Source organism: Phacochoerus africanus, chromosome 6 (assembly GCF_016906955.1).
Source record: "Phacochoerus africanus isolate WHEZ1 chromosome 6, ROS_Pafr_v1, whole genome shotgun sequence".
NCBI classification, from domain to species: domain Eukaryota; kingdom Metazoa; phylum Chordata; class Mammalia; order Artiodactyla; family Suidae; genus Phacochoerus; species Phacochoerus africanus.
Window position 1 is genome coordinate 89,602,514 of NC_062549.1, and position 27,823 is coordinate 89,630,336.

At 53.2% G+C, this 27,823-nt stretch overlaps 1 protein-coding gene across 6 annotated transcripts; it reads left to right on the forward strand.

Moving 5' to 3' along the window:
- Positions 1–1,210: 1,210 nt before the first annotated feature.
- On the forward strand, positions 1,211–27,769 carry NECTIN4 (nectin cell adhesion molecule 4). Of its 6 annotated transcripts, none has more exons than XM_047784117.1 (9): positions 1,211–1,344; positions 19,779–20,138; positions 21,705–21,995; positions 22,951–23,071; positions 24,132–24,280; positions 24,527–24,686; positions 25,120–25,195; positions 25,577–25,651; positions 25,989–27,769. In XM_047784117.1, the coding sequence occupies exons 2-9, from the start codon at positions 19,913–19,915 to the stop codon at positions 26,211–26,213; spliced, it is 1,323 nt and encodes a 440-aa protein (XP_047640073.1). In that variant the 5' UTR covers positions 1,211–1,344; positions 19,779–19,912; the 3' UTR covers positions 26,214–27,769. The 6 variants fall into 6 exon arrangements, with proteins under 6 accessions (XP_047640073.1, XP_047640068.1, XP_047640072.1 ...); XM_047784112.1 differs by lacking the exon at positions 1,211–1,344 and adding an exon at positions 10,289–10,673; XM_047784113.1 differs by lacking the exon at positions 1,211–1,344 and adding an exon at positions 10,290–10,673 and having other exon boundaries at positions 24,530–24,686.
- The last annotated feature ends 54 nt before the right edge of the window (positions 27,770–27,823 follow it).

Below are 27,823 nucleotides of genomic sequence, written 5' to 3' on the forward strand. Positions count from 1 at the left end.
ACTTGGACATGGAGCCTGAATGTCACATACTCCTTGGCTATATCCCCTCCCTGCCTCCTTAGTTCTGCACCTCCTCTAGTTCCATGTAGTAACTAGAGGTGTCTATCCATTGCTGCCCCAGACACCTAAAGGGAGGATGCCTACCTCCCCTGGTTAGTCTGAATCAAGCTGTATTTGGAAAGAGGCAGAAACTGGGGGAAGGGAGGGAAGAGGAAAAGGGGAAAGAGAAAAGAGAGAGAGAAAGAAAGAAAAGCCAATTTGCACTTGTCTGACACATACTTGACTTGACACCCCAGGGAGGCATCTAAAGTGGTCTATGACGACCCTGTAAATGACAGAAAACTGAAAGGATGTTAAGATAAAGTGAAGAAGAATTGTGGGAGATAGGGAGATAGAGCAACAAGGGCTCCTCCTTCTCTGGACCTGCGTTCACTTAGTAATAATGTCCAGGGACAGCCTCTGTCCAGGAGTGGGGGTGGGGCAGACAATCCTGAAAGTCTCAGAATCTTGACGTGATCCTACGAATTTGGTGTCCTTGGTTAGCTGTTTTTGGTGAGCAAGGATCCCTACAGCTCAGCTTCCTTGTCTTTTTTTTTTTAGGTCTGCACCTGCGGCATAGGGAAGTTCCGGGGCTAGGAGTTGAACCAGAGCTGCAGCACAGGGGCATGCTGGCCTACATCACAGCCACAACAATGTAGGATATGAGCTGCATCTGTGACCTACACTGCAACTTATGGCAACGCCAGATTCTTAACCACCGAGTGAGGCCAGGGATCAGACATGAATCCTCATGGATACTGGTCAGGTTCTTAACCTACTGAGCCACAATAGGAAATCCATCAGCTTCCTAGTCTTAGATGTCTGCCCCAGCCCCAAATCTACACCCCCTTGTTTCAAACCTTCACAAAACTCTTAATCAATTTTCTCCTTCCCTTAATCCCATCTTCTGACCCTGGAATCATCTCTGGTTCTCAGCATTGTTCATTACGCACAGAAAGCCAACAATTGGACCCTAAGGGTCTTGGTCAGACTCTCAAGATTCTCTCAGTTCCCTCTGCCTGTATCTCTGAGGCTGTCCTATCCTTCAGGCCTGTCTCTCTGGCTCCTTCTTTATTATCCTCTGACCTTTCTGCATTTTTCATTTCGGCCAATTGACTTCCTGGCTTCAAGCCTTCTCAGCTGAGCCAGAAGGAGGACACAGGCAAACAGAAGGACAGACAAATGACTGGGAAAAGAGACTTCAAGAAGCCAAATCTTGAGACGTGATTGAGAAGAGGGCTGAAAGGAGTTTAAGAGAAAGGTGGAACTGAAAGCAGACCTGAAGTGGAGAGGAGTGGGAATCAGGTGAGTTAGAGAATGATGGAGAGGTGGGATAAGGATAGGGAAGAAGTTGAGTTTTCGAGGGACTTGATGATGTCGTGTAGGAAAGTATCAATGGGTCATTACTGAGTGGTGGAAATTGAGAATGGAAGAAGTACCTGAGTGATCCTAACAGTAGGCATCCAGAAATCTCTCTTTATCTTAGAAATCTCAGAAATCTTTCTGTCTCTGTTTCATGTTTTGTCTCAGTCTCTTTGAATTACCACCCCCTTCAATAACTCCTGTGTGTGTGTATGTGTGTGTCTCCCTCTCCTTTTTTTTTTTTCTTTTTAGGGCCACACCTGGAGCATGCGGAATTTCCCAGGCTAAGGTTCGAATCAAAGCTGCAGCTGCCAGCTACAGCCACAGCCACAGCCACAGCCACTCAGCAGGATTTGAGCTGCGTCTATGACCTACACCATAGCTCACCGCAATTCTGGATCCCTAACCCACTGAGCAAAGCCAGGGATCAAACCCACATCCTCCGGGGGTTCCCATCGTGGTGCAGTGGAAACGAATCCCACTAGAAACCATGAGGTTGCGGGTTCAGTCCCTGGCCTCACTCAGTGGGTTAAGGATCTGGAGTTGCCGTGAGCTGTGGTGTAGGCTGGCAGCTGTAGCTCTGATTGGACCCCTAGCCTGGGAATCTCCATATGCTGTGAGTGCAGCCCTAAAAAAAAGCAAAAACAAACAAAAAACCCCCGCATCTTCATGGATCCGTGTTGGGTTCATTAACTCTGAGCCACAGTGGGAACTCCATCTCCCTCTCTTTCTGTAGGTTTCTATCTCTAGGTTTCAACCTGTCTCCCTGTGCCCTGAGATCACTCTCACCACTTCTACTTTGTGTTTTTCTCTCTAGGTCTCTGTCCTTCTGCCCCCACTGTCCTCTCTCTCCTGTTAAACCAAGCCAACCATCTGATCTTTTGTTGTTTTTTTTTTTTTCGGCCACACCCTTGGCATATGGAAATTCCCTGGCCAGTGATTGAATCAGAGCCACAGCTGTGGCAACACCAGATCCTTTAACCCACTGTGCTGGGCGGGGGATCGAACGCATGCCTCTGCAGCCACCTGAGCCACTGCAGGTGGATTCTTAACCCACTGCACCATAGCGGGGATCTCCCCATCTGACTTTTCTGCAAGGAGCTTTGGAACCTTCTTGGAGTGGCCAGGCTTCTCCCCTTTGGCTGTATTCTAGAACTTTAGAACCAGTTTGGGGTCCCTGGGACCAGTCACAGGGTATTATTATTGATGAAAATCTGAGTGAGCTTTAACATATGGTGTCTTTTGAGGGAATGGTCTTCCCCACAAAGGACCTTAGAGCATGGAGGCCTGGGCCCAGGGAGAGAAGCCAGTTGGCAAAGAGAGTTGAGACTCCAATCTTTGTTCCTCTACTCTTTCCTTATAGCCCATGGACCAATGGTTCCTGATCATTGCTAGTTATCACAGGCAAGGGACTCTTGCTCCGTTTCTTGATCCCTAGCCCTTCTTCTTTCATGCCACTTCTAGAACTGAGGGGAAAATTGAGATGTAGGAAGGCTTCAAGGTGTGGCCGGAGGGCAGTTATTAGGGGTTCCTGCAAGGGAAGCGTGAAGTATATCTTTGGATGTGTGGTGGAAGATGCTCAGAAGGGCGTGAGGGGCATGCTCTACTGCTTCTCCTGCAGACTGGGACTTCCTCCATCCTCAGCTCCAAGGCTCCCAACCTTGCTATCTCTGAGACTGAAAACAGATACAGGACAGGGTCCAAGTCTCTGAGTTCAGTGAGAGCAAGGCCAAAAAACTAGTTCTGCTGCAGCAGGGCCTTGGGGGTATCTTGGAACATGAACGTCTGGCCCTTGCTTTCCAGGACCAGACAGTGAGAGAGCCTGGGGCACTGAGACTAGGGCTCCACAACAGCTGCATCACATCCTGACCTCTGCCCAGGGCAGCTACACCTGCCTGCTGAGTGCTGAGCAGGGATGATGGAAACAAGTGGAGCAGCAGGTCTGAAGTATCTTTGGGTCCCGGGGTGGAAAAAAAGGAGGGGATTAGAGCTGACATGATGGAGAGGTGAATATTCCTGGACCATACAGAAGGAAGATTATGCTAACAAATTTCATATGAAAATACACCCTCCAATTACAGGACTCTCTAGATCCTACTAGTTCCCCTGATTCCCACCTCCCACTCCTGTCCTCTCAACTTCTGCCTCCTCCTCTAATGTCTTCCCTCAGGGTCCTTTCAACACTTGCCCTCTCTCCTGAGAGTCCTCTGCACTCTTTCCCCCAAGCTCTTGCCCCTTCCAGGCTTCTCAGCCCCAGGGTCTCATGGTGTCTTTCTTGATCCACAGTCCCCTTTTCTTCTCTGCAGCTGTCCCTACCTCTGCCAGTGGCTGGTCCAAGGGTGATACTTGACTGCAGAGCCTCAGGAAGTTTCCCTTGGGGAAGCCAAGTTGCGTGGTGGCAAGAGCCTAGACTGATGGCCAGGAAGTGACAGTCTTTGGTTCGGAGAGGAATCACACCCTCATCATCTAAGCTGGATTCTCGGAGATGAGTGTTAGAAATGACACAGGCCTGGTGTTACCTGAAGATGCCCTGATGGTGCAGGATCTGCAGGCTGGGCTGCCCCTTGGGTGCTGCCTATATGTTCCCCAACAGACGGGCTCCCTGAGAAGAGCCTAGCTCTTTCTGTGGTCTACCATGGGGACAGTGACAGGGAGAATGGAGCTTGGAGTCCTCACTAAAATCTATTCCCTCACCAAATTCTTAGGAACCCCCCTAACCTTTGCTCTTACCCGCTCCTCACCACTGCAACTCTCACTGCTGTTGTCAACACTTGAAAGACTCTGATTTCCACGAAGTCTCCTACTCTTGTCCTGGGCCAGCTAGCACCTATTTCCAGAGCCTTCTAAAAGTGTTAGCCCAAGGAGTTCCTGTTGTGGCACAGCAGAAACAAATCCGACTAGTAACCATGAGATTGTGGGTTTGATCCCTGGGCTTGTTCAGTGGGTTAAGGATTAGCATTGCCGTGAGCTGTGGTGTAGGTCACAGACTCGGCTAGGATCTGGCATTGCTGTGGCTACAGCTACAGCTCTGACTGGAACCCTAGCCTGGGAACCTCCATATGCCATGGGCATAGCCCTAAAAAGAGAAAGAGAGAGAGAGAAAGACAGATGCCTTTATTCTTTGACCCCATGTCTCTGGATTGGCTGCCACTTTTATTTTCATTTATTTCTTTATTTTATATTTTCATTTTTATTTTTTGTCTTTTTGCCTTTTCTAGGACTGCTCCCACGGCATATGGAGGTTCCCAGGCTAGGGGTCTAATCAGAGCTGTAGCCACCAGCCTACACCAGAGCCACAGCAACTCAGGATCCGAGCCGAATCTTCAACCTACACCACAGCTCATGGCAACACCAGATCCTTAACCCACTGAGCGAGGCCAGGAATCAAACCTGCATCCTCATGGATGCTAGTCATATTCGTTTCTGCTGAGCCATGACAGAAACTCCTGATTTTGTATTTACAGATGCTTGGGGAGTTCATGGGGTGAGAGTGAGGAGGAGGCTCTGAGAAACAGGACCCAAATATGTCATGTGAGCAGCTACTTCCTCACTCCAGCTCTAGGGCTCTTCAGGAATGAATAAAATCCAACCCCCTGAGGTCTAAGGGACGTTGTTAGGCAACCAGGAAGTGTGGTTGTCATTAAGGGATGGGGCTGGGTACTGGGAATCAGTGGGCCTGCAGAACAGGAAGGTAGGAAGAGCCCAGGACATGGCAATGTTTAGATGAACGGTTCTTGGAAAGCAGGATGCCCCCATCCTGGGCACAGGTAAGCTCCAGATGGAGGGGAGAGCAAAGGTGTTTTGCAGTAGAGGAAAAGCTGCTGGAGTCCCTGCCTTCTGTACTGGGGCCCCTTCCCACCCCTCCATGGGTGAGGAGCAGCCTAGGGAAGAGCAGGAAGAGGGACCTAGACGCTTCTATCTGAAAAGCCTTGGTCGTGGAGCATGGAATCCAGTCCTATGTCAATAATCTTCCACTACAGTGTCAATCAGCCCCCCAATCCCTCTTTGGACAAACAGTAGAAACCAATGAGCAGATCAGGAATAGTTTAATGTCATGCAGAGAAAAAGCTGTACAGAACTGGACTGCAGACATGTTGTCCACACCCATGCTTCCAACTAGTTCCACTCTGATTTATTTATTTATTTATTTATTTTGTCTTTTTGCTATTTCTTTGGGCTGCTCCCACGGCATATGGAGATTCCCAGGCTAGGGGTCCAGTCGGAGCTGTAGCCACTGGCCTACGCCAGAGCCACAGCAACTCTGGATCCGAGCCACGTCTGCAAACTACACCACAGCTCACGGCAATGCCGGATCATTAAACCACTGAGCAAGGCCAGGGACCGAACCCGCAACCTCATGGTTCCTAGTCGGATTTGTTAACCACTGCGCCATGACGGGAACTTCTCCACTCTGATTTATTATACATTCTTGTCTCTCCCGAGCCCAAGGGTCCCCCTGTCAGCCTCTGACTCTTTGACCTGGGATCTCACTGCAGACAAACAGGATATTACTCACCAAGAAGCTCTCCCATCTACTCCTTCCCCCAAGCCGTCCTCCTGATGCCCCACCCCCACCCCTTCCCAATTCCCACCCCTACTCCCCTTGACCCACTCCCTCCTCCCCGCACCCCACTCATCCTGACCCTCACTCTCACTCTTCTTCTCCCCCACACCACCCCACCCATCCTGGTCCCTCCCTGACTCACCTCCAAGTCCCATTGACACAAACAAAAATTTCAGCACAACCCACTCCAACCGGTTTGGCTTAGGTGTGCAGCCTGCCATGGGGACAGACACAGGTTACAAGCGGATGCTTGGACCCATGTGGCTAATGAACATCCGCAGCTATGCACATTGACAGGCCCGGGTATGGACATGGCAGGTACGCGTGCAGAGACACGTAGGGAACACATGGTGGAGGGATATAGCATGTCACACTTGTTTATGTGTCTGTCTCTTCTAACTGAGGGCTCCTGGAGGGCAGAGACCTGGTGTTACATGTCTCTGCCCTCTCCCTGGAGCCTGGCACAAAGTCCTGCTCACTCAGTGTCTGTCGCATGAACTCAGGCATGAAGGTGTGCATGTAGGGATGTCACTCAGACAACATACGTGCTAAAGATGCCACCTTGACTTGAATTGTTTCTATTCTTAGGGCCCAGAATGCGGGTGGGAGGAGGGTAGGTAGTGAGGCATGAGGGGAATCAGGGTGGGGGGTGGGGTTTCCATGGAGAACAAAGAGCAGAACCCGGAAGACCAGACACAGGTCTGAAAAATCTTCCCCAACCAAAATTTCCTTCTAGCTTCAACCCTGGAATTTGCCTTCTGTAGGCTTCATCTCAGAAGAGCAAAGGAAAAGCCTGAGAATGAGGCCGTGTTCCTCAAAGGCATGGCCCATGTGAGAGATACAGGATTGAGGGCACAAGGGGCCAGAGAGAGATATTTGCTAAATGCGGGCTAGAAAGATCCCTACCTTGGTCAGAGGTCTGGAGGGGTTGCCTGGCCCAAGTGCTCCCTTCCAGGCCCAGGGGTACCCTTAGCTCTCCCTTCAAGGCCACCTCTAGTGTTTACTAGGACATGAACATACTCGTGAAAAAGTATTTGGCACAGCCCAGCCTTAACACCTCTGGAAAATCCAGCCTCCCTTCAGTGCTCCATATGCAGATAGGTGAGTGATGGTCCCAACCAGGGGCTCGAAGGTTTCCCAGTTGGCAGCACTGTGGATGTATTGGGAATAGAGAGACTGAAGGAGGAGTTCCCTGGTGGCCTAGCAGTTAAGGATCCAGCAGCATCACTGCTGTGGCTTGGGTCACTGCTGTGGCTTGGGTTTGCTCTCTGGCCCTGGGAATTTTTGAATGCCGAGGGTGCAACCCCCCAAAAAAGAGAAAGACTCAAAGAAAAATAAGAACTGGATACCCACCTGTGACTGAACTGTGCTCCCACTACTGTGCCTCAGTTTCTCCTATGGTTTCTTGGACCAGGAGGGGTAAATCCGTGGGAAGGAAAGGAGTTCCTCTGAAATCATGCGATAGGATCCAAGGTGTAATAATTATAATTATAACACAGGATGCTCCCCACCTCCCATTCCCCCTGGCTCTACCCCACCCCTGCCGCAGTGGATCTCAAAGCAGCATCGGGGTGGGGCTGTTCCCCTGGCACAGGTGGGGATGTGAGTCCCTAAGAGGGGAAGGGGTTCCCCAAGGCGGAGGCAGAGAGAAATGGGAGTTCTGGCATTCCGCCTGACCCTCGAGGCTACTCCTGACCTGTGGGAAATAGCTCTCAAAAAGGAGGTTGATACCATGGGCATGGCTGAGATTTGGGGATCTAGAGCCAGAACTGGGGTCATTGTCCAGAGGAAGAGTTAAAGTCTGGGGGACTAACCAGGTCCGGGGGAGTCAGGATCTCCACTTTGCTGACCCTCCCTGGCCATCTTTTCTTTCTTTCTTTCTTTTCTTTTCTTTTCTTTCTTTTTTTTTTTTTTTTTGCTTTTTAGGGCCTCACTCTTGGCATATGAGGTTCCCAGGCTAGGGGTCGAATGGGAGCTACCGCTGCCAGCCTATGCCACAGCCATAGCAATATCAGATCTGAGCTGAGTCTGTGACCTACATCACAGCTCATGGCAATGCCCGATTCTTAACCCACTGAGGGAGGCCAGGGATCGAACCTGAGACCTCATGATTCCTAGTTGGATTCGTTTCTGCTGCACCACAACAGGAACTCCCTGACCACGTTTTCCATTCATAACCTCGTGCCTTCAGCGAAAATGTATTCCCTCTCCATTAAGCTCTGTGGACTGTCCTAGCCCAGATGACAGAGACAAGATTGTAAAACAAGGAGTTCCTGTCGTTGCGCAGTGGTTAACAAATCCGACTAGGAACCATGAGGTTGCGGGTTCGATCCCTGGCCTTGCTCAATAGGTTAAGGATCCGGCGTTGCCATGAGCTGTGGTGTAGGTTGCAGACTCGGCTAGGATCCCGCTGCTGTGGCTCTGGCGTAGGCCGGCGGCTACAGCTCTGATTCAACCCCTAGCCTGAGAACCTCCATATGCCGCGGGAGCGGCCCAAGAAATGGCAAAAAGACAAAAAAAAAAAAAAGATTGTAAAACAAACCCCACTTTCCAGAAGTTCACAGACTCCAGCTCTTGTTCTGTCCCTCAGCTGAACGCATTAACTGAATCCTTGGCACACAGCAGGATTCAATCGATGTCTCTTGAACTGAAGCTAACAATTTAGTTAAGGAGATAAGATGTGCACAAATTATGAGGACACAAGCTATAATAAAGGGACTAGCAGAGGCTGAGGAAGAACAGAAGGGAGAAAGATTAATTTTAGGTGGGAGGAGTTGGGAAGGCTTCATAGAAGATGTGGCATGTGAGGTCAGCTTTGAAAGATGAGTAAGATTTTGACAAGCAGAGTAGGGGTGGGGGTGGGGGGGCGGTGCGTGGAAAATATTCCATGTGAAACGACCCCCTCTTACATACAGTTCTTAACCCTTCCTTCCTGACCCTCTCCAGACAAGAGGATCTTGCTGCAATATTTTAACCCGTATGTATTTTTTCTTCTCTCGTGTCGACCTGTGTATTTATTTATTTATTGCTTTTTAGGGCTCAACCGGTGGCATATAGAAGTTCCCAAGCTAGGGGATTCGACCTAGGGGATTCCTCGAATTGGAGCTACAGCTGCTGACCCACACCACAGCTACAGCAACACTGGATCTGAGCCACATCTGAGACCTACACCATAGCTCATGGCAACGCCAGACCCTTAACCCACTGAGCAAGTCCAGGGATCGAACCCGCAACCTCATGGTTCCTAGTCGGATTCGTTTCTGCTGTGCCACATCAGGAACTCCTACCTGTGTATTTTTTTTAAGCTCCAGTGTCTCAGTGATCCTGTCCCTCTCCTTCCCTCGGTTCTCAGGGAGTTCAGAGTCTGCCTGCCTCCCCTGGCTCTCTCAGATAGGCTGGTAAGGTTTTGTGTAACTTGGTCGTTACATTATATGCATCCAACACAAAGTCTTCAGGTTTGGGTATACCTATAGGAATACAGGGACAGGCTATTTGAAATCAAGTTTGTCCTTGCAAAGTCCAGATATGTGGCCTTGTCCAATGACCATGAGATAGTGGAAAGGAACCCCTTTCTTCTCAAGTAGTGCTGATGCACTGTTGAGACTCCCGGTCAGTAATGAGAATGTCGTTGACCCAGAGGGAGGGCCCTGCTATTGAGGCCAGGAATCAGTGGGGTTAATTCCTTGGTCAGTCCCTTGGTGGCTTCTCTATAGAGGAGGGGGGGTGGTTGGGGAGTGGGTTGTTTTAAGCTCCTTCCCAGTCTTAGAGCTAACTCCCTGCCTCAGGGTTAGAGAGGTCTGAGCAAACCAGGACACTACCTAAGCTGTGTGTCCTCCAGCAAGCCCCTTCCCACTCTGGGCCTCTGTTTTGTCACCTGATGCATGAGGTGTTTGGACCAGTACTGACTTCAGTGTTGGCCTTCTCTGATTCGTGGCCCTGAAGCTGAGCCCCTCCAGGAGATCGAGGAGCTCAGCAAGGCCCCAGGGGAGGGGGGAAGGCAGCAAGGCTGGGCTGGGGTGTGAGATGTTTGGGTTCCTTTTCACCCACAAGGGCCTTGCCCCTGTTCCTCCTGGCCTGAAGCCTCCCTCTTTGAGCCCCTGGGGGCCTTCTTCTACCCAGCCCCCACCCTGCTCTTGCCTCTCTCCATAGCGTCACAGCCCCTTCTACACACTGCCAGGTAAAGCCTGGAACTGACGATGGGATTCCCCCCCCACCCCCCCAGGTCTTTCCCTCCTTCCCTCCCTCCCTGGCGCCTATTAGCCAGCCCAGGCCGTGGGGGCGGCGGCTGCCAAGTCTCCGTGCCAGGCCCAGCCCCCAGAGACGCACCTGTTCTGACCTGCTGAGCAGGTTCCCAAGTTTCTGCCGTCGTTGTTGGCCACGGCGTGGGAAGCAGCTCTGGGGGAGCTCGGAGCTCCCGAGCACGGCTTCTTGGGGGTAGTAGCCACAGCTGGGTGGGTGGAACGGGGCCTGGTCCCCCCGTGGAGACCCCAGTGGGATAGGCAGGTGTGTCAGTGCCTGAGGACTCTGTGACTTCCTGCCTTCTGGGTCAGTTGCCCTATCCAGCTCTAAAGCCGGCTCCCAGGGAGAACTCAGCGGAACTTCAGAAACACGGGTAGCTCTGCCTTTCGACCAATGCCTCTGTCCCTGGGAGCCGAGATGTGGGGGCCTGAAGCCTGGCTGCTGCTACTGCTTCTGGCATCATTTACAGGTAGGACTTGCTTCATGAGCTTTGCTTCTGAGCCCAAGCGGGGACACACAGACACACACACAGACACACACACACACACACACACACACACATGCATTTACATTCCCTTTCCTTGAAACAGAGGAATGAATCTCTCTCCCACTTCCAGCTGCCAGCACTGTCCCCAGAACAGCCACTGTAGCTCTTCTGTTTCATTGCCCCTTCCAGCTCTTGGCCAGGTTGCTAGGTCTGGGGTCCCCAACTACCTCAGCCAAAGCCTTGCCTGGGCTGGAGCAGCCTCTTGGGGAAGAGGTATGGTGACCCAGTGTAGGTAGGCAGGGAGGTGGAACTGGTGGGGACCCAGGGTTTCCTGGAGGTTCCCTCACCTAGCCCCTGGGCTCCAGAATTGCTGACTGGGGCTGCGGCTGACTCAGGGCTGAGCTGGTTTCCATAGTCATCAGGGTGTAGGAAGCCTGATGCCCCGAGAGTGGACGGGGTCTTTCTATCTCCTTCTCTTCTCTCCACGATGTCCTAGAATACCAGGACTGGGGCACCTGTTAGGGGACTAGAGGGGAGCTGGAAGCTCTTTTCACCCTGGCCCCCTCTTTCCCTGGGCACACTGTGCGGTGCCACGGTGGAAATAATGTGCCTACTTAGATGAGTGGGGGTCTTTTAGATAGGGTGTGGTCCCCTTTTGTTTATACCCTATCCCCCCATTTTCTCAACTAGATGCCTTGTATTACTCCTGTCTAATGTATAAATAGCAGATATAAATTATAGGAATCTATAGTTTTTAGAGTGGGGGAGAGAACGTGTGTGTGTGTGTGTGTGTGCATGTGTGTGTGTGTGTGTGTGTGTGTGCACGCACTCGTGTTTGAGTGCACATGATGAGACCGTGGTCGATTCCATAGGCTGTTCCCAGGGTAATGGGCAACTGAGAAATCTTTCTCCTCGGAAAGATAGGACCTTATCTCCATAGGACAGTTTGATTCCCAGTCCCAGAGCCTCAGTGGTCAAGCAGGCCCAGCAGAGCTTTCCCCCAAGCTCCATCCCCAGCTGAAGCCATGAGGAGGAGAGTGAGGCTTAGATGTATGGACCTGTGGGGGCTGCTCTTCTCTGATCTTATAATGGAAGAGTCATTGGCACAGCCTCCAATCCCAGGATACTGAACTCCAACCCCAGCCATCTCCGCTTCCCCCTACATCTTAATCCCCATCTTCCAGACAGCCCTTCTCACCTGCTTAGGCCACGAGGGTGGGGCCTGGTTGCTGGGGCCAAGGAACTTGGGAGTCACTTTCCTGTAGGAACTACCCACACCTAAAGAATGGAGCCATGATGTCTCGGGACTCAGAAATGACCAAAGAGATCACCGTTCCAACTCCCTCATTTTACAGATGGGAAAACGGAAAGAAACAGATAGGTAAGGGAGATCTCAAGATTAGTCAGTATTAGAAGTATAACTGGGGTTAGTGTCTTGGTCTTCCAACTCCTGGTTCATGAAAGCATAGCACTTTTGAGTAGAGCCAGGGCACTGGATGTTGGAGAAGCAGTGGTGAACAAGACCCTGTCCCCGCCTTCTTTTTCCATGACACAAAGCTGTTCTTTTTCAAAGAAGCCCAGGGAAGGGGAGAGGAGACTAGCTCAAGTGTGACGTCCCCCCCAACCTTGCCCAGGGCCTGATGAACAGCTGCTGTGGGGAGGCAGCCTGGCTCCAGAATGGCCCCGAGAAGCAGGTGCCCAGGGGGCCACAATCTGCTGCTATAACCTGCACTGAGTGCTCTGAGGGCTGGAACTCAAACCCCAGGTTCCCGGACCAAGGATCAGAAGGGCCCATCTCACTGCCACCCCCTTTCTGGCTCCTCTGTGTGTAGGCATCTCCTCAATGGCCCCCAGGAAGCTGGAATGCTGGGGGCATTGGCTGGCTTGTCTCTGAAAAAGCCTTGAGCTGGGAAGTCAGGAGACTCGGGTTCTGGCTGCATTTCTACAATTAATTTGCTATGTGACCTTAGGCAACTAAGAAGCTAGACCTCAGTAGACCAAGAGGTAGCACAAGATGATCTCTAGAGGCCTTCCATCTCCAAAAGCTTGTGGCTGGCCGAAGGAGGGAGCTGGGTGCTGGAAGAGGTGGTCCGTCTGGCTGCAGTGACAGAAGGAGGAAATGTCCTGACCACATACATCTCTCAGCGGGGCCAAGGGTAGCTTTACCCTGAATGCTGCCTTCTGCCCCTGCATTGCTGCAAATTAGGGCCCCCACCAAATCCTGGGCCATTAGAGCTCTGAGCCCCAGGGCCCTGCCCCACCCGTGACAGGGAGAGGAGCCCAGGCTGGGGAGGCACTTCGGCACCACAGCTCTTTGTCTCTTCTTAATGGGATGAGTTTCCGGGTGAGGTCCCTTCCCTTCTCCCTCCCATCTCCTGCCCTGGAGCTGAGGGCCCCAAATCTACAGACACCCCTTCAACAGGACCCCAGTTCCTAAATCTTTGCTTGGGTGCAACTGAGCCCGTGCAGGATCAGAGAGTGTGGGGTTCTTTGAATGTTGAGGTCTGTCCCTTGAGGGTTAGGACCAGCTTTCTGTCTGAAGTTAGTTTCCTAGAACGGGAGAGGCCCCATCCCTACTTTTCTAGTCCTGTTTACAGAGAGGCGGCAAACCCTTTCCTGTAGGACCTACCCAAAGCCAGGGAAGCCAGAAAGGGAGGCTAGCTTGGCCTCCCAAGCGAGGGAGAATAGGAGACTCTCAGGGGATCCCTGTGGCCCCAGTGACCTCGGTCCCACCCCAGTGTTTCAGGGAGCTGGGCTAACGGACCCCAGCCACAAGGCTGTGAGAAGCTCATAGTAGAGACCAAGTCCCAGCCTCTAGACCCCAGCTTAGGATCCTCCAGGGGTCCTCCAGACAAAGTGAAGAGGGCCTAGCCCCCATGGAGAACAGGCCTAGTGAGGAGAGAATGCCTGGACTTTCTGGCCTTCCAAACTTGCCCCAGTGCTGACCAAAATCTAGGCAGAGCAAAGGGATGGGGGTGGGGTGGGGAGCTGAGTCAGGAGGGAAGGGAGGAGAGCAGCCTAGAGATGGATCTGGGAACGGAATCAAAAATGCAAAGGTCAAGTTCAGACCCAGGGTCAGCCACCAAGCCTCTTGGGGGAGGGCTGTGCAGGGGGTGGTCGGGATCACTCTCTCTCGCTGGACCAGGGAGCCTCTGACCTCAGAAGATTTCCCCTTGGTTTTCAAGCCACCCTCCTCCCCCCTTGCCTTTGAAACTGAATGGCGAGTCCTGAGAGCTGGGTTGAGGCTGTGATTTGGGGTGGGGCAAAGCTGGCCACACTTGCAGGGTTGTGAGGGGGTGGATGTGGGGGCTTGGTTGTCAGGACTGGAGGCGGGGGTTAGGATCTCAGGAGTTTGGGAGAAGCTGAATTCTGGGTCTCCCACCCACAGTGTGGCTGTTGTGGTGACTCAGCCAGGCTCAGACTCTGGCTCCGGGGGGTTTAGGGGACTTATCTGTGCTGGGAGCTGTGTCTGGGCCAGAGCTGGGGCTGCCTCAAGGCCTGTCCTCCCCCATTGTTCTCACCTCCTTTTGTGATTGGTGTGGCCCCCCTCCCCAGCCACTAATCTGTGGTGGGCGCTTTGCCCGGGGTTGGGAAGCTCTCACTAAGCTGGGGGGCTTAGGACAATGGGGGGTAAGCAAGGGAGGTGGATGAAGACAGAGGGAAAATCTGCCGGTTTTCAAAGTTCCTTAGCACTCCAAGACCAAGGTTACTGGGGGGAAGGATGGAAGAAAAAAATGTGCTGGGTTGTTTATGTCACCTGTCCTGAATGGGGGGGGGTGCTTCAGGGCTCCCCTCCCCTCCTTTCTTACCCCAAGTTCGCCCGAGTATTGCAGCTCTCTCTGATGGAAGCTGCAGCTGTGGGGTGAGGGGAGGCAAGAGTTAACAAACAAAGGAGAATGAGACCCTAGACAGCTTGGACCCCTCCCTCTAGCCCCAGGCAGACTTCCCCCCCACCCCAAACCTACACCAGACAACCCTCACCCCAGACCTGGAGCTAGAGCTGGTTTTTCTGGTGGTGGCAGCAGCAGAGGTCTGACAGAGATTCCCAGGGAGAGGCCTCCTTGGGGGGCCGGAGGAGTTGGGGGGCCCTAGGGCGTGGCTAGGGGGTGAAAAGGGTGGGAGCGGGGGTCCTTCTAGTAGGAACCTGAGGAGCAAGGATAGAGAGAGCTTTTGTTTTGTTCTGCTGGGGAGTCCTTGATGGCAATTTCCCATCACCCGGAGGGACAGTGAACTCATCTCTGGGTACCTCCACCTGAGATGAATCTGCCCTTAAGTCTGAGGTAGGGAAGGGGGGAGGGATGCCTGGGCGACACTCCAGACGGGCGCAGAGGCAAAGGCGCAGAGCCACACACCGCTGACCAAAGGCAGCTGAGGCAGACAGCCATGCGGAAGCCAAGAGAAACCGACATCAAAATATTTACTATGTGTGCACATTCGCACACACACCATTCCATAGCTCCTTCTGGATGCAGACGAGACATGCACACTGCTGAAGATGAGACAGGAACACATATGTGTGCAAAACATCTGCAAGTTCATGCAAAGAGCCTCTCAAGCATAGCAACCAGCACTGAGACTCACCAGGCTCCCCCTCACCCAAAGATGTACATTCAGACACAAAAGGCTCATGCTTATTCCCTTCCTCCTCCTCAGAGGCCCGTCTCTAAGAACCCCATCCTGTACCCCTATAGGCACTAATGCTGATGGAGAAAGACCCCTCAGAAAGAAAAGCCTCCTTCCCTGGAGTGTGTGTGTGTGTGGGGGGGGGGGTTTGTGTGTGTGCGCTTTTTAGGGCTGCATGTGCAGCATATGGAAGACATGGAAGTTCCCAGGCTAGGGGACAAATCGGAGCTGCAGCTGCCAGCCTACACCACAGCCACAGCAATGCCAGATCCTTAACCCACTGAGCGAGGCCAGGGATCAAACCTGCATCGTCATGTTTACTAGTCAGGTTCGTTACCACTGAGCCATAACCGGAACTCCCCGAGAGGCTTTTATCGGCACCTGCCAGCCTCAGTTTCCCCTCCTGAGCTCAGAGGCTGGGCCTCATGCAATAGGAAAGTTGGGACCCAGGCACAGGGCGGGGAGCAGGCAGCCAGCCCAAGCCAGAAACGGAGGGCCTGTCTGGGAGCAGGCGGGGTACACAGAGGGCAGGGCCCCAAAGAGGCCCATGGGGGCCTGGCCAGGGGTGGGGGAGGCCGAGGGCAGGGATCCCGTCCGGCCAGTTAGGCCTGTTCTCTCCCTTGCGCAAGGTGGTGGCTGGTGGCGGCTGTGGCTAGGCCTGCTGTGCAGCAGAGGCTGAATCACCAAGCCTCTTGACCAGCATTCTGGTGCTCCCAGGAGGAGGGTTGGGGAGGGTCAGAGGGAGGAGCACCCAGCCAGCCGAGTCCACCAGCCTCAGCAAACAATTTGCAGCAGAAGGGTCTGTGGGCCTGGCCTGGCCACTACATGCCCGCAGAGTGACCTCACCAGGCAGGCGGTGTGTCTCCTTGGCTCTGGTGACATCATCATGCTGACGCCGGGCGGGCACTGGGTGGGGGAGAGAAGGAGGAGGCAGTCCTGGCCTGCCCTACCCTGGGAGTCTGAGCTTCTGGGTCCAGGGAGCCCAGGACAGGGATTCTAGAGCCCAAGTTCTCTTTTCCTTCTCTTGCAGTGTGTGTGTGTGTGTGTGTGTGTGTGTGTGTGTGTGTGTAACTGAAGGAGGATATTGCTCAAGCTGAGAAGCTCCCACTAAATAGTGGATTTAGGACAATGGGGGGCTGGGGGAGGGACCCAGGAGGGACTTTCCTGTTTTACTTGGGTTCCTCATCCTGCAAGCTTGGCCTTATCATTTGGGATGACAGGGATCTTGGACCCACAGGTAGGGATGAGGAGGACTGGATGCATGTTGTGCCCTGAGAAGATACCTTTTGGGGGGCAATGTAGGCAATCAGTGGTGGGGAGAGGCCCGCTGGTTGGCCAGAGTAGGGATGGGGATGGAAACTATGCCATCTGACATTGTCCCAGAAATAGTCTTTGGAAGGGTTTGAATGTCCCAGGGGAGCAGGGCTTGGGCTCCCTCTGGCCTGCATGGATGCTAGTGTTTGAAGCAGAGGATCAACCAGGAAGCCCCTATCTCAAGCCCACCTACAGCCCTTCCTTGGCAGCCCTGCTCCCTTCAGTGCCAGGAGGAGGTGCCTGGGAGGGGTGCGGGTGGTTAGCTGGACTCCCAGGCTGGGCAGGGTGGGACCAACATCAGCTTAGGCAGGTCAGGGCCCTGGTATCTGGCCCTGCAAGTCTGTCCCGTCCTGTTTGGGCCCTCCCAGCTCTCAACAGCATCCTCCCTTCCTCCTCCCCTGCCAGCAGGGCCATGGGACCCCCTTCCTCTGCCTCATGCTCTGCCTCACTGGAACTACCTGGTCCACTCTAGTGGGGTTTGCTTTCTCCCTCCATGCCTGCCCCCCTTCATCCCCTTCCTTCTCCCTGTGTCCAGTCTGGAGGTACACACATTGGCAGAGAACCCTAGTAGCCAGCCTATCCTGTTTCCACCCCTCTGGTTGCTATGCCAACCCCCTCCCTGCCCAGCCCAACTCGATTGCTTAGTCCTCCTCGATCTACCCTTTCTTTCTTCCGTCTGTCTCATTCATTCATTCACTCACTCATTCACACATTCGGTCAGTCAATAAACATTAACTGAACATCGATTATATGCCAGGAAGACACACACTGAGCACAACCCCAGAAACCATGTTTCGCTATGTGATGTGAGACCCAGTTTCTATACCTAAGGTTCTCAGTCTGGTGGAAGAGGCAGACAAGAAAACAGCAACTACAATCTTTGGTTGTAAATTCCTATGATGGGTCAAAGCAGGGTGCTAGAAGAGAACAGATCCTGTGATGGGTCAAAGCAGGGTGCTAGAAGAGAACAGCGGACGGGCACCTAACCTTGCCTTAGGTGGGGGTGGGGAGAGGGAGGACTCCAGGAGGAACTGATGTCTAAGCGGAGTCTTCAGAGATGAGTAGGAGTTATCCAGACAGTGATGAGTAGGAGCTACCAGACATAGGGAGGAGGGCGTTCCGGGCAGGAGCACAGTGTGAGCGAGGGGAGGGCCAGCAGGGCGTGTGAAGTGCTGGTCTCAGGCAGGAGCTTTGAACTCTTTCGAGTTGCTGGATATGCCTTCCAAGGCAAGGAGCTCTCGCCATCCAAAAGAGCTTTCACTCTGTCCCCAGCCTCCCGCCGTCAGCCCTATGTTTCCCAGGCTTTTTTTCCCACAACTCCAAATTTCTTTCTTCCTAGCTAGGAACTTCCCTGGCCCTGCTTCCCTCATCCTAGAAACCTAAGAGTTGTCTTGGGTCTTTCCTCTCTCTTTCTGGGCAAGGTCCAAATCCTGCCTAGTTTCCTGCAGGAACTGTCCCCTCCTCTCAGCCCAGCAGCACCACAGGATGACAGCTGCATGTTCCTCTTGAGTCTCCTGTCCCTAGTGTCACCACTTTCTAGTTGGAGGGCACATGCCCACTGGCTTCATGCTCTAGGGACTCCCTATTTTCTCTTGGCCAAATCTGAATTTCTTTCTTTTTCTTTTTTCTTTTTTTTTTTCTTTTTTTTGTTTTGGTATTTTTAGGGCCGCACCTGTGGCATATGGAAGTTCCCAGGCTAGGGGTCAAATCAGAGCTGTAGCTGCCGGCCTATGCCACAGCCGTAGCAACGCGGGATCCAAGCTGTGTCTGCGACCTATACCACAGCTCATGGCAATGCAGGATCCTTAATCCACTGCGTGAAGGGATCAAACCAAAGTCCTCATGGATACTAGTTGGGTTCGTTACATCGTGGGAGCCACAGCAGGAACTTCCCAAATTTGAATTCTTTTACCTGGTATGGAAGGTCGTGGGTGATTTCGCTCCAACCATATGTTCCACTCCTGCTTAACACACTTCCCCTGGCTTAGTTGTGTCCTCTCCTCTCTGCTTCCTGAACCAGCCTCTCCTCCTCCTTGGGGTTTGCCTACTCTGGTCCCTTATCGGGGACCCCTTTCCACATTTCACTCTTTCCTGACTCTACCCAATTCATGCAAGAGGCCCTCCCACATGACTTGGGACCACCGTGACTGTCCCATTCCACGACTAACTTGTCAGACACCAGCAAGCACTAAGTCAGCAACCATCACAGGTGTTTCCATATCAGTCTCCATATGCATCTCTTCCTCTAGAAGAGATCTCTACGAGTGCAGGAAGAGGGCTCTGAGTGCAGGAAATGCATTCTTCTTTGCAGATAAGGCTACATGATAGGTCCCCCTGAGTGCTTCATACTGTTCCCTGTCAGTGCACGTAACACTTGTCCTTCGTTGCTGGTCCCCATCTCTGGTCCTCTGATTGCTTCATGGTTCTGCCCCCTGTCACTGTCTGTACTGACCTCATCTCTCTGGGCCTCTGACCTAGGGCATTTCTGTCTCTAGTGACTTGCTTACTCCTGCCTCTGAGCCTCGGTTCGTGCCATTCCTCCCACATGGAATACCTTCTTCTCTCTGGGAATCTAGGTCTCTCATCTTCAAGCCATGAAAAGAATGTTCTGGATGGACCTTTCCTACTCTACATGCCCCTTCCCAGACACCAACTGTCCTCGACCCTCGCCTTGGCTCCCAGCCACACTTCCTGAAAGCACTCACTTTACCCTCCTTGGTAGGTTGAGCCTTCTGTGAAAGTTTGTCCACAGTTTTCCCTGTCTTTGTGCTCATAAAATCGATTTCCCTGAGCTCCCTGAGGGCAGAGACTGGGTCTCTCCTCCTGTTACAAGCCTCCCACCGCACAACTGCTCAGGATAAAATCCTGGGCTGGGAGAGGGTGTGACTCTTCCATATGCCATCTGTGTGGCCTTAGGCAAGTCACTTCCTTTCTCTGGGTCTCAGTTTCCTCATCTGCTAAATGGCAATAATCATGCCTACCTCTTGGGAATGTTTTGTGGATCTAATGAGGTAATGGACTGAACGCGCTTCGCAAGCACAAAATGCTCCAGGAGTTCCGGGCTGCCTTTGCTGTCATTATCATTATGAATAAGTGTTCCTGGCTCTGGCATCGACCCTGATCCCGGCTGCTTCTGTCTGCTCCCTGCAGGCCTGTACTCGGCAGGGGAGCTGGAAACCACGGACCTGGTGACAGTGGTGCTGGGCCAGGACGCAAAGCTGCCCTGCTTCTACCGAGGGGACCCTGGCGAGCAGGTGGAGCAGGTGGCATGGGCTCGCGTGGACATGAGCGAGGGTGCCCGGGAGCTGGCGCTGCTAAACTCCAAATACGGGCTGCACGTGAGCTCGGCCTATGAGGGCCGCGTGGAACAGCCACCACCCCCACGAAACCCCCTGGACGGCGCCGTGCTCCTGCGCAACGCGGTGCAGGCGGATGAAGGCGAGTACGAGTGTCGCGTCAGCACCTTTCCTGCCGGCAGCTTTCAGGCGCGCCTGCGGCTCCGAGTGCTGGGTAAGTGGGGCCGGCTGGGCATGGTTGGTTGCGGGTGTTGTGTGTGCAGACGCACCAGGTCCTCAGGCCCTGGGTTTTGGAGAGCAGAAGCCGGAGGCAGGGGGAGATGCAGAGATGGGGGACTGCAGCGACGATGGGGCGGAGGCAGAACAGGGAGAAGAGATGGGGTAGTGTAGGATGAGGGAGCCTCCTTCAGCCCATCCACCCACCCAATCCCGAAATTCTCTCCAGGTGTCTCCAAAAGCTGGATACAACTCGGTCAGCCTGGGGGCAGAATCAATTTATTACATAGTTCTTCCTTCTGCAGAATTGAAATCTCTCTCTCTGTTACTTTCACCCTCTCCAGCACCACCTCCTAGGCTTATTCTCTGGGTGTTGTACAGACTTCTGTACAACAGCCTTTCAAAGCTGAGGACCTCTGTCAGGCCCCGCCGTAATTTCCTCTTCTTGAAGCTAAACTTAATGTTTTCTGCAACAGCTCTACCAAAGACATTCAGAGCCTCCCTTGCCACCCTGGGCTTCATGGGTTACAAAAGGTGGGGGCCTAGGGTGGACATGCAGGCCCAGCCATGACTAGTGGGGCTAATACCCTCCTTGACCTGGTTCTTCAGTGAATGTGGTTGAAAACCACAGTCACCTCCTAAACCACCCTTTTGCACTGTGGACACTCGTGGTCAACGGATGCCCTAGACTTATGGTCAAGTTAGGTCTTTTGGGGAGTTTCTGTCATAGCTCAGCAGAAACGAATCTGACTAGCATCCACGAGGAGGCAGGTTCTATCCCTGGCCTTGCTCGGTGGGTTAAGGATCCAGCATTGCCATGAGCTGTGGGGTAGGTTGCAGATGTGGCTCAGATCTGGCGTTGCTGTGGTTGTGGTGTAGGCCGGTGGCCACAGATCCATTTCAGCCCCTAGCCTAGGAATTTCCACATGCCATGGGTGTGGTCCTAAAAAGACCAAAAGAAAAAAAAAAAAAGTTAGATCTTTTCCATTCTGTGCTTGGACTGTTAATGTTATGAAGAGAAAAATAAGTAAAGGCCTTAATAGTTTCCTTTTAGCTACACGGAGGTTAGTCAGTCTTGGTAGAAAAACCCAAGTGTGAATCTTGGCTTCACCACCTAATAGCTAATGATCTGGAACAAATCATTGAAACCCCCTGAGCTTCAGTTTCTTTAGCTCTAAAATAGGGATAATAATACCTCTTTCATGTTTGTTTTTAGGATTAAAAGAGATAATGTTTGTAAAGTGTTTAGTACAATACTTGGCACATAGTAAGTGCATAATAAATGGTGGCTATTATTGTCATCTAGATGTTATCTGGTTAGTTTTTTAATTACTTCATTATTTTTATTAAAAAAATACCCATACTCATTGTAAAAAATTCAAACAATAGAGAAAGGTACAAAGTCAGCTGAAATTCTGCCACGCATCTGGCATCTTTGTTGGTGAAATACAAGAAGAAAAAGGGGCCTGAAACTGTGCACCTGTGCAAGACTGAACTGGAATAGGGCGGGGCCTCCTGACAGGGGTTATAAAGATTGTGACCCCTCACCTCCCCCCATCTGCAGTGCCTCCCCTGCCCTCGCTGAATCCTGGTCCAGCGCTAGAAGAGGGCCAGGGCCTGACACTGGCAGCCTCCTGCACAGCAGAGGGCAGCCCGGCCCCCAGCGTGACCTGGGACACAGAGGTCAAGGGCACGACATCCAGCCGCTCCTTCACGCATTCCCGCTCATCCGCTGTCACTTCAGAGTTCCATCTGGTGCCCAGCCGCAGCATGAATGGGCAGCCACTTACCTGTGTGGTGTCTCACCCTGGCCTGCTCCAGGACCAAAGGATCACCCACATCCTTCAAGTGGCCTGTGAGTACTCGGATCTTGCACAGGGCTCCCCCACGGGCTCCAAGAGGTTTGGTGATATACTGAGCCACACCAGTCTGGCCAGCCTGGATCCTGGAGGCCACCTCGTGTGGCCAAGACAGCACTAGCCCAAAGGTAGAAGACCTGGAGCCCATCCCAGATGACCTTGGCCAATTGCTTAGACCTCTGACCTTCAGGGTCCTCTTGTTTACAAAGGTGCTTGCCCTGCCTCATGGCTGGTTGGGAGAATCAGTTATTAACATGGGATTGAAAGTATTTTGTAAAATAGTTTAGGATTTGAAGACAGACTTGGGATGAGCCCTAGCTCTGTTATTTACTTGCTGTTATTCAATCTTGTTAAGATTCGTTTGCTCCATCAGCAGAAGGAGTATAATTATATCAACTTTACAGGGTTCTGCCGGGAATTAGAAACCATGAATGCAAAGCCTCTCGCACACTGCTTAGTGCGTAGAAGGTGCTCGGTCTGCGGTGGATATTGTTTTCCCAGCATTAGACTTTGAGCCTCTGTGGGGGATAGGGATGTTTTCTACTCATACTAACAGAATTTGGCACAAAGTAGCTCCTCAGCCAATGTTTGTGAAAGAAATGAATGAACTAGTAGGATGATTAAGCCTTTGAAGCATCAAGGAAGGTTTACTGAGCACCTGTCCTGTGGCTAACCCTATGTTAGGGACCACAGGGGATTCAGAAAAGGTATGACACATCGCTATGCAGAGGGACTTGTAGGCCCATTGCACAGGTAAACCAATGTGGACTCTTTGAGCTCAGAGAGGGGAGGGAGCTGTCAGCAAGGTGGGGCTGGGCTAGGTTTGGCCGCAGATGAATAGGATGGAGGAAGACAGGGGAGGCTATTCCAGGCAGGGTGGAGCCTGGGGTGGGGGCCTTCAAGGAAGAGCATGATTGAGAGCATTCTTTCTCCTTCCACCTCCCATTCCAGTCCTTGCTGAGGCCTCTGTGAGGGGCCTTGAAGACCGAAAGCTGTGGCAAGTTGGCAGAGAAGGAGCTATGCTCAAGTGCCTGAGTGAAGGGCAGCCCCCTCCCTCGTTCAACTGGACACGGTAAGGGCCTGACTTGGGACCAGGCACCTTACCTCTCTGGACCAGCACATACTCATCATGGGATGAGACAATATATTCCGAACGCCCCCCAAATCGGGGCACACATTCAGATCAATACAAGAATATGCATGGTCAGCAAACATTATTATTGGCTTGTATCAGAGACTACAGGATACATGGTGATTGGTAGGGAATTAGCTAAGTCCCTGGCCTTTTCCCTTAACTTTATTTATTTATTCATTTATTTTGCTTTTTAGGGCCATACCCAAGGCATATGGAAGTTTCCAGGTCAGGGGTCAAATCAGAGCGACAGCTGCTGGCCTACACTATAGCCACAGCAATGCGGGATCCTAGCCGAGTCTATGATGTATGCCACAGCTCATGGCAACACCGGATCCCCGACCCACTGAGGGAGGCCAGGGTTCAAAGCTGCATCTTCATGGATACTAGTTGGATTCATTTCTGCTGCGCCACAATGGGCTCTCCCTACCTTAACTTTAAAATTATGAAATGTAGGAGTTCCCACCGTGGTGCAGTGGGTTAAGTATCTGATTGCAGTGGCTCAGGTCATTGCAGAGGTGCAGGTTTGATCCCCAGCCCAGCACATTGGGTTAAAGGATCTGGTGTTGCCGTGGCTGTGGCGTAGGTTGCAGCTGCAGCTTGGATTCAGTACCTGGCCCAGGGAACTTCCATATGCCACAGGTGTGGTCGTAAAAAAATTTGTGAAATATAATACAGTATTGAAATGTCAATACTTTATATATTTATGTAAGCGCCTAAAGTGGATAAGACAAAAAGATTCAGCTGACAGTGACTGTTGTTAAGATGGCATGCGTGCGAATCTTTCCTGAGTGTGTGTGGGGGTGCCCGGGTCAGGCTGGGCGGCAGGGAGAAGGGGCCTCTGCCTAGACCTGCCTAGGGGAGGGAGGGGCACCGTGGGAACAGCCGGTGGCTCTGGGTGACGTCATGGGGGAGGGAGGTGGAGAGCTGCCTGGGCACGTTGGGTGATGGCAGCCTCAGCCCGCCCCAGCCAGCACCCATCAGCTTTCCTGTCCTCCAGGCTGGACGGGCCTCTGCCCAGTGGGGTACGAGCAGAAGGAGACACCCTGGGCTTCCCCCCACTGACCACTGAGCACAGTGGCACCTACGTCTGCCACGTCAGCAATGAGCTCTCCTCGAGGGATTCTCAGGTGGTTGTGGATATTCTTGGTAAGCACTGGGGCAGGGACTGGGACCTGGGCCAAGGGCCTTGTGGGGGCAACAGGAAGCCAGGCAGAGAGGGTGAATTCAAAGAGTATTTATTTGGAGGAGGTTGGACTGCCTATATTTTGCAGAGGGTCTGGCTGATGGGGTGGTTTTGGACGTGTTTTGTGAGGGCAGTGGGGCGGGATGCTGTGGCGTCTTGGAGCTGGTCAGGGATCTGGGGATCGGCCTCAGTCAGTGGCTTGTCTCCAGCAGACCCTCAGGATACCCCAGGGAAGCAGGTGGACCTGGTGTCGGCCTCCGTGGTGGTGGTGGGTGTGATCGCCGCGCTACTGTTCTGCCTTCTGGTGGTGGTGGTGGTGCTCATGTCCCGATACCATCGGCGCAAGGCCCAGCAGATGACCCAGAAATAGTGAGTATGGGCCACCCCTGGGTGGGTTGAGCTGAGTTGGGAACAAAGAGGAGGCTAGCGAGAGGTGGGCCAGGATGGAGGAGTGAGAGGTGACTGGGTGGCCTGACATCTGGGGTGCTGGTGGGCCAGAGGTAGGCAGCGTCTTTCAGGAGGTGAGAAGGGCCGTGGGGTCAGGACCATCGCTGGCTGATGGGCACCATGTTGCCTGTGTGAGGGTCAGACCCATAGGCTTGGGTATCACCAAGCTCACACATGCCACAAGGCGCTCACATGCTCTGTAGCCACACCGCCCCCTGCAGCCACTCACGCACACTTGCAGGGCCAGCCCAGCACCCACACCCTCCAGCCCCGGCTCACATAGGCTCGGCCAGGCTAGGTTCACCTGGGGAGGCCACCACTACCCCCAGCTCCTGACAAGGGGGTGTCTTCCCAGTGAGGAGGAGCTGACCCTGACCAGGGAGAACTCCATCCGGAGGCTGCATTCCCATCACTCGGATCCCAGGAACCAGGTGGGTGCCAAGGTTGGGTGCATTTGTGGGGCCGGGGGTGGGGGGGGCCCTCTGCACACCAGGAGTGCAGCCTGGTGGCTGACTCATAGCTGGAGGGTGGAGCTGGGGGTGGGGTTGCACTGGGCACAGTTGTTCTGGGTCTCCTGGGCTCGTTCAGAAGCCTCCCTTCAGCACCAGCCTAGGGGTTGCTCAGGGAAGCCACTCTCAACACTGGTTTCAGGGTGGGCTTGGGGTGGGGTGGGGGAGATGAAGACGTTTACATCAAGGAGAGAATGGACACTCGGAGGTGGGGGAGAGGTAATTAGGGAGGAGGCCGGGGGAGGACAGAGGTGACCAGGCTGAGCCTTGTTCTGACTCCTCCCCCATGTCCGGGCCCTGCAGCCGGAGGAGAGTGTAGGGCTGAGAGCCGAGGGCCACCCTGATAGTCTCAAGGACAACAGTAGCTGCTCTGTGATGGTGAGGCCCCCGGCCCCACCGGTGTCCCCACCACTCTCCTCAGGCCCCTCTCCTGGTCCCAGATGTGGTGCGTCAGCAGCCCCCTCACCAGTCCCTCTTGCCTCAGACTCACGCTGCCCAGCCCTCCCCACCCCCTTTGCTGAGCCTGTGTTCTCCCCTTCCCCACACCTAACATTCATTCCTGCCCCCTGATCTCTGAGCCCCACTGCCTCTGAGACGACCCGAACCCTCACCCCTGCTGGTGTCTGACCTCTGACCCCACCCTGCCCCACCCTGCCCCCTCATCCCTGGCTGCCCAGCCTCGGTTCCTGACTTGCCCTCTGCCCTTGGTCTCCAGAGTGAAGAGCCAGAGGGCCGCAGTTACTCCACGCTGACCACCGTGCGGGAGATTGAAACACAGACTGAACTGCTGTGTCCAGGTTCTGGGCGGGCTGAGGAGGAGGAAGATCGGGACGAAGGCATCAAACAGGCCATGAACCATTTTGTTCAGGAGAATGGGACCCTGCGGGCCAAGCCCACGGGCAACGGCATCTACATCAATGGGCGGGGGCACCTGGTCTGACCCAGGCTTGCCTCCCTCCCCTAAGCCTGGCTTCCTCTGCTGACGTGGAAGAGTTCAGCTTATCCCCAGGGGAGCCTCCCTAAACACTCCTTTCTCGAGTAAGATGCTCCCCATCCCACTGACTGCTCGACCTTTTCCTCCAGCCCTTCTGTTAGATGATGGAAGGGCTCTCCTGGTTGAGTCTCTCCCACAGTGCGTGCAGGTCACTGTGTGTGTGTCTGTGCTTGTGTGAATATTCTCTGACTGTGTGTGTGTGTGTGAGTGTGCAGGAGGATGTGTATGCCTGTGGTGTGCATCATGCTGTCACGTCAGAGTCCACGTGAACCGTGGTGTATCTGCCACAGGATTCCGTGGCTGCGTGGAGAACGCCATGGGGGATTGGTTTGTGTGTCGTGTGGTTGTGTGACCTTTGCCTGTAAAACAGGTGTTCTTCTCAGACCCCAGAGCAGTATTAATGATGCAGAGGTTGGAGGCGGGAGGTGGAGACTGTGGGCCAGACCCAGGTGTGCGGGCATAGCTGGAGCTGGAATCTGGCCTCCTGAGTCAGGGAGCTGGGCTCCCATCACTTGGGAGCCGTTGGGGCAAGTGTGAAGCAGCAGGCCTAGGGGGTCTGCCAGGGGCTCAAACTGTTACAGAAGAAGGCCTCTGCCCTCTGGTGGCCTCTGGGTCTGCTGCATGTACATATTTTCTGTAAATAAACCTGCACAGGGGAGCTTCTTTAAGGAATACTGCCCCCAGCCCACTAATAAGAGAATAGACTTTAAAAAAAAACAAAAACATTCGATTCACCTGGATGTTTATTATTACAAGAATCGCTTAAAGTGACATCAGCCTACACAGGAATTCAGCAAAGCTAGATCTTGCTCAGGCCTCACCCCAGGGGGTTAATTCCTGTGGTTCTGAACAGTGCTCGCTCTAAGGCATCTTAATCTAGGCAGACTCTCGGGAGGGAACTAAAGAGCTGGAGGGGTTTGAAGGAGGGGTGCGTGCCCCACCGTTATTGGCTGTGGGTGGGCAGGTAGTGTCCGTGGCCCTCGTGGCTCCTCAGCTCTTCCCCTAGCCTCAAATTTTCTTAGTTGTAGCCACGGTTGTTTGCAGTCCCTTGTTGAGGGGGTGGCTGGGACTTGGTGACAGTCCCTGGTTCAGTCGCGGGAGAGGGGAGAGAGAATAGGGATTCTAGACCAAGGGAGGGTGGGAGGTCAGGTGAGGTGAAGGAGCTGCTGAGGCAAGGATGTCTCCTTTCCTTGGGGTCTCGGGCTCACTAACTTGGGGCTCTTCCAGCCGTTTCTCTGGGGAGCGGGCTGGGGTTAGAGAAGTCCCACCAAATATATTTAACCAGAATATCTAGATGTAGTGCCCAAACCCTGCTCGGCCTGAACACTGCTGGATTTCTGGACCAAAGGAGAGCCTCCCATCCCCTGCTCCCCAAGCCATCCCAGGATTTTGGATGTGGAACTAGAAGGTACAGAATTCTAGTATGTACATTTTGTGTAAATATGTGCATATGTGTACATAAAATGATATTCTGTTTTTAAATAAACAGATAAAACCTGTTCTTTCTGGTTCCTGTCTTGCCCCCTGAACTGTGCAAGTCCTGAAAGTCTGTACTC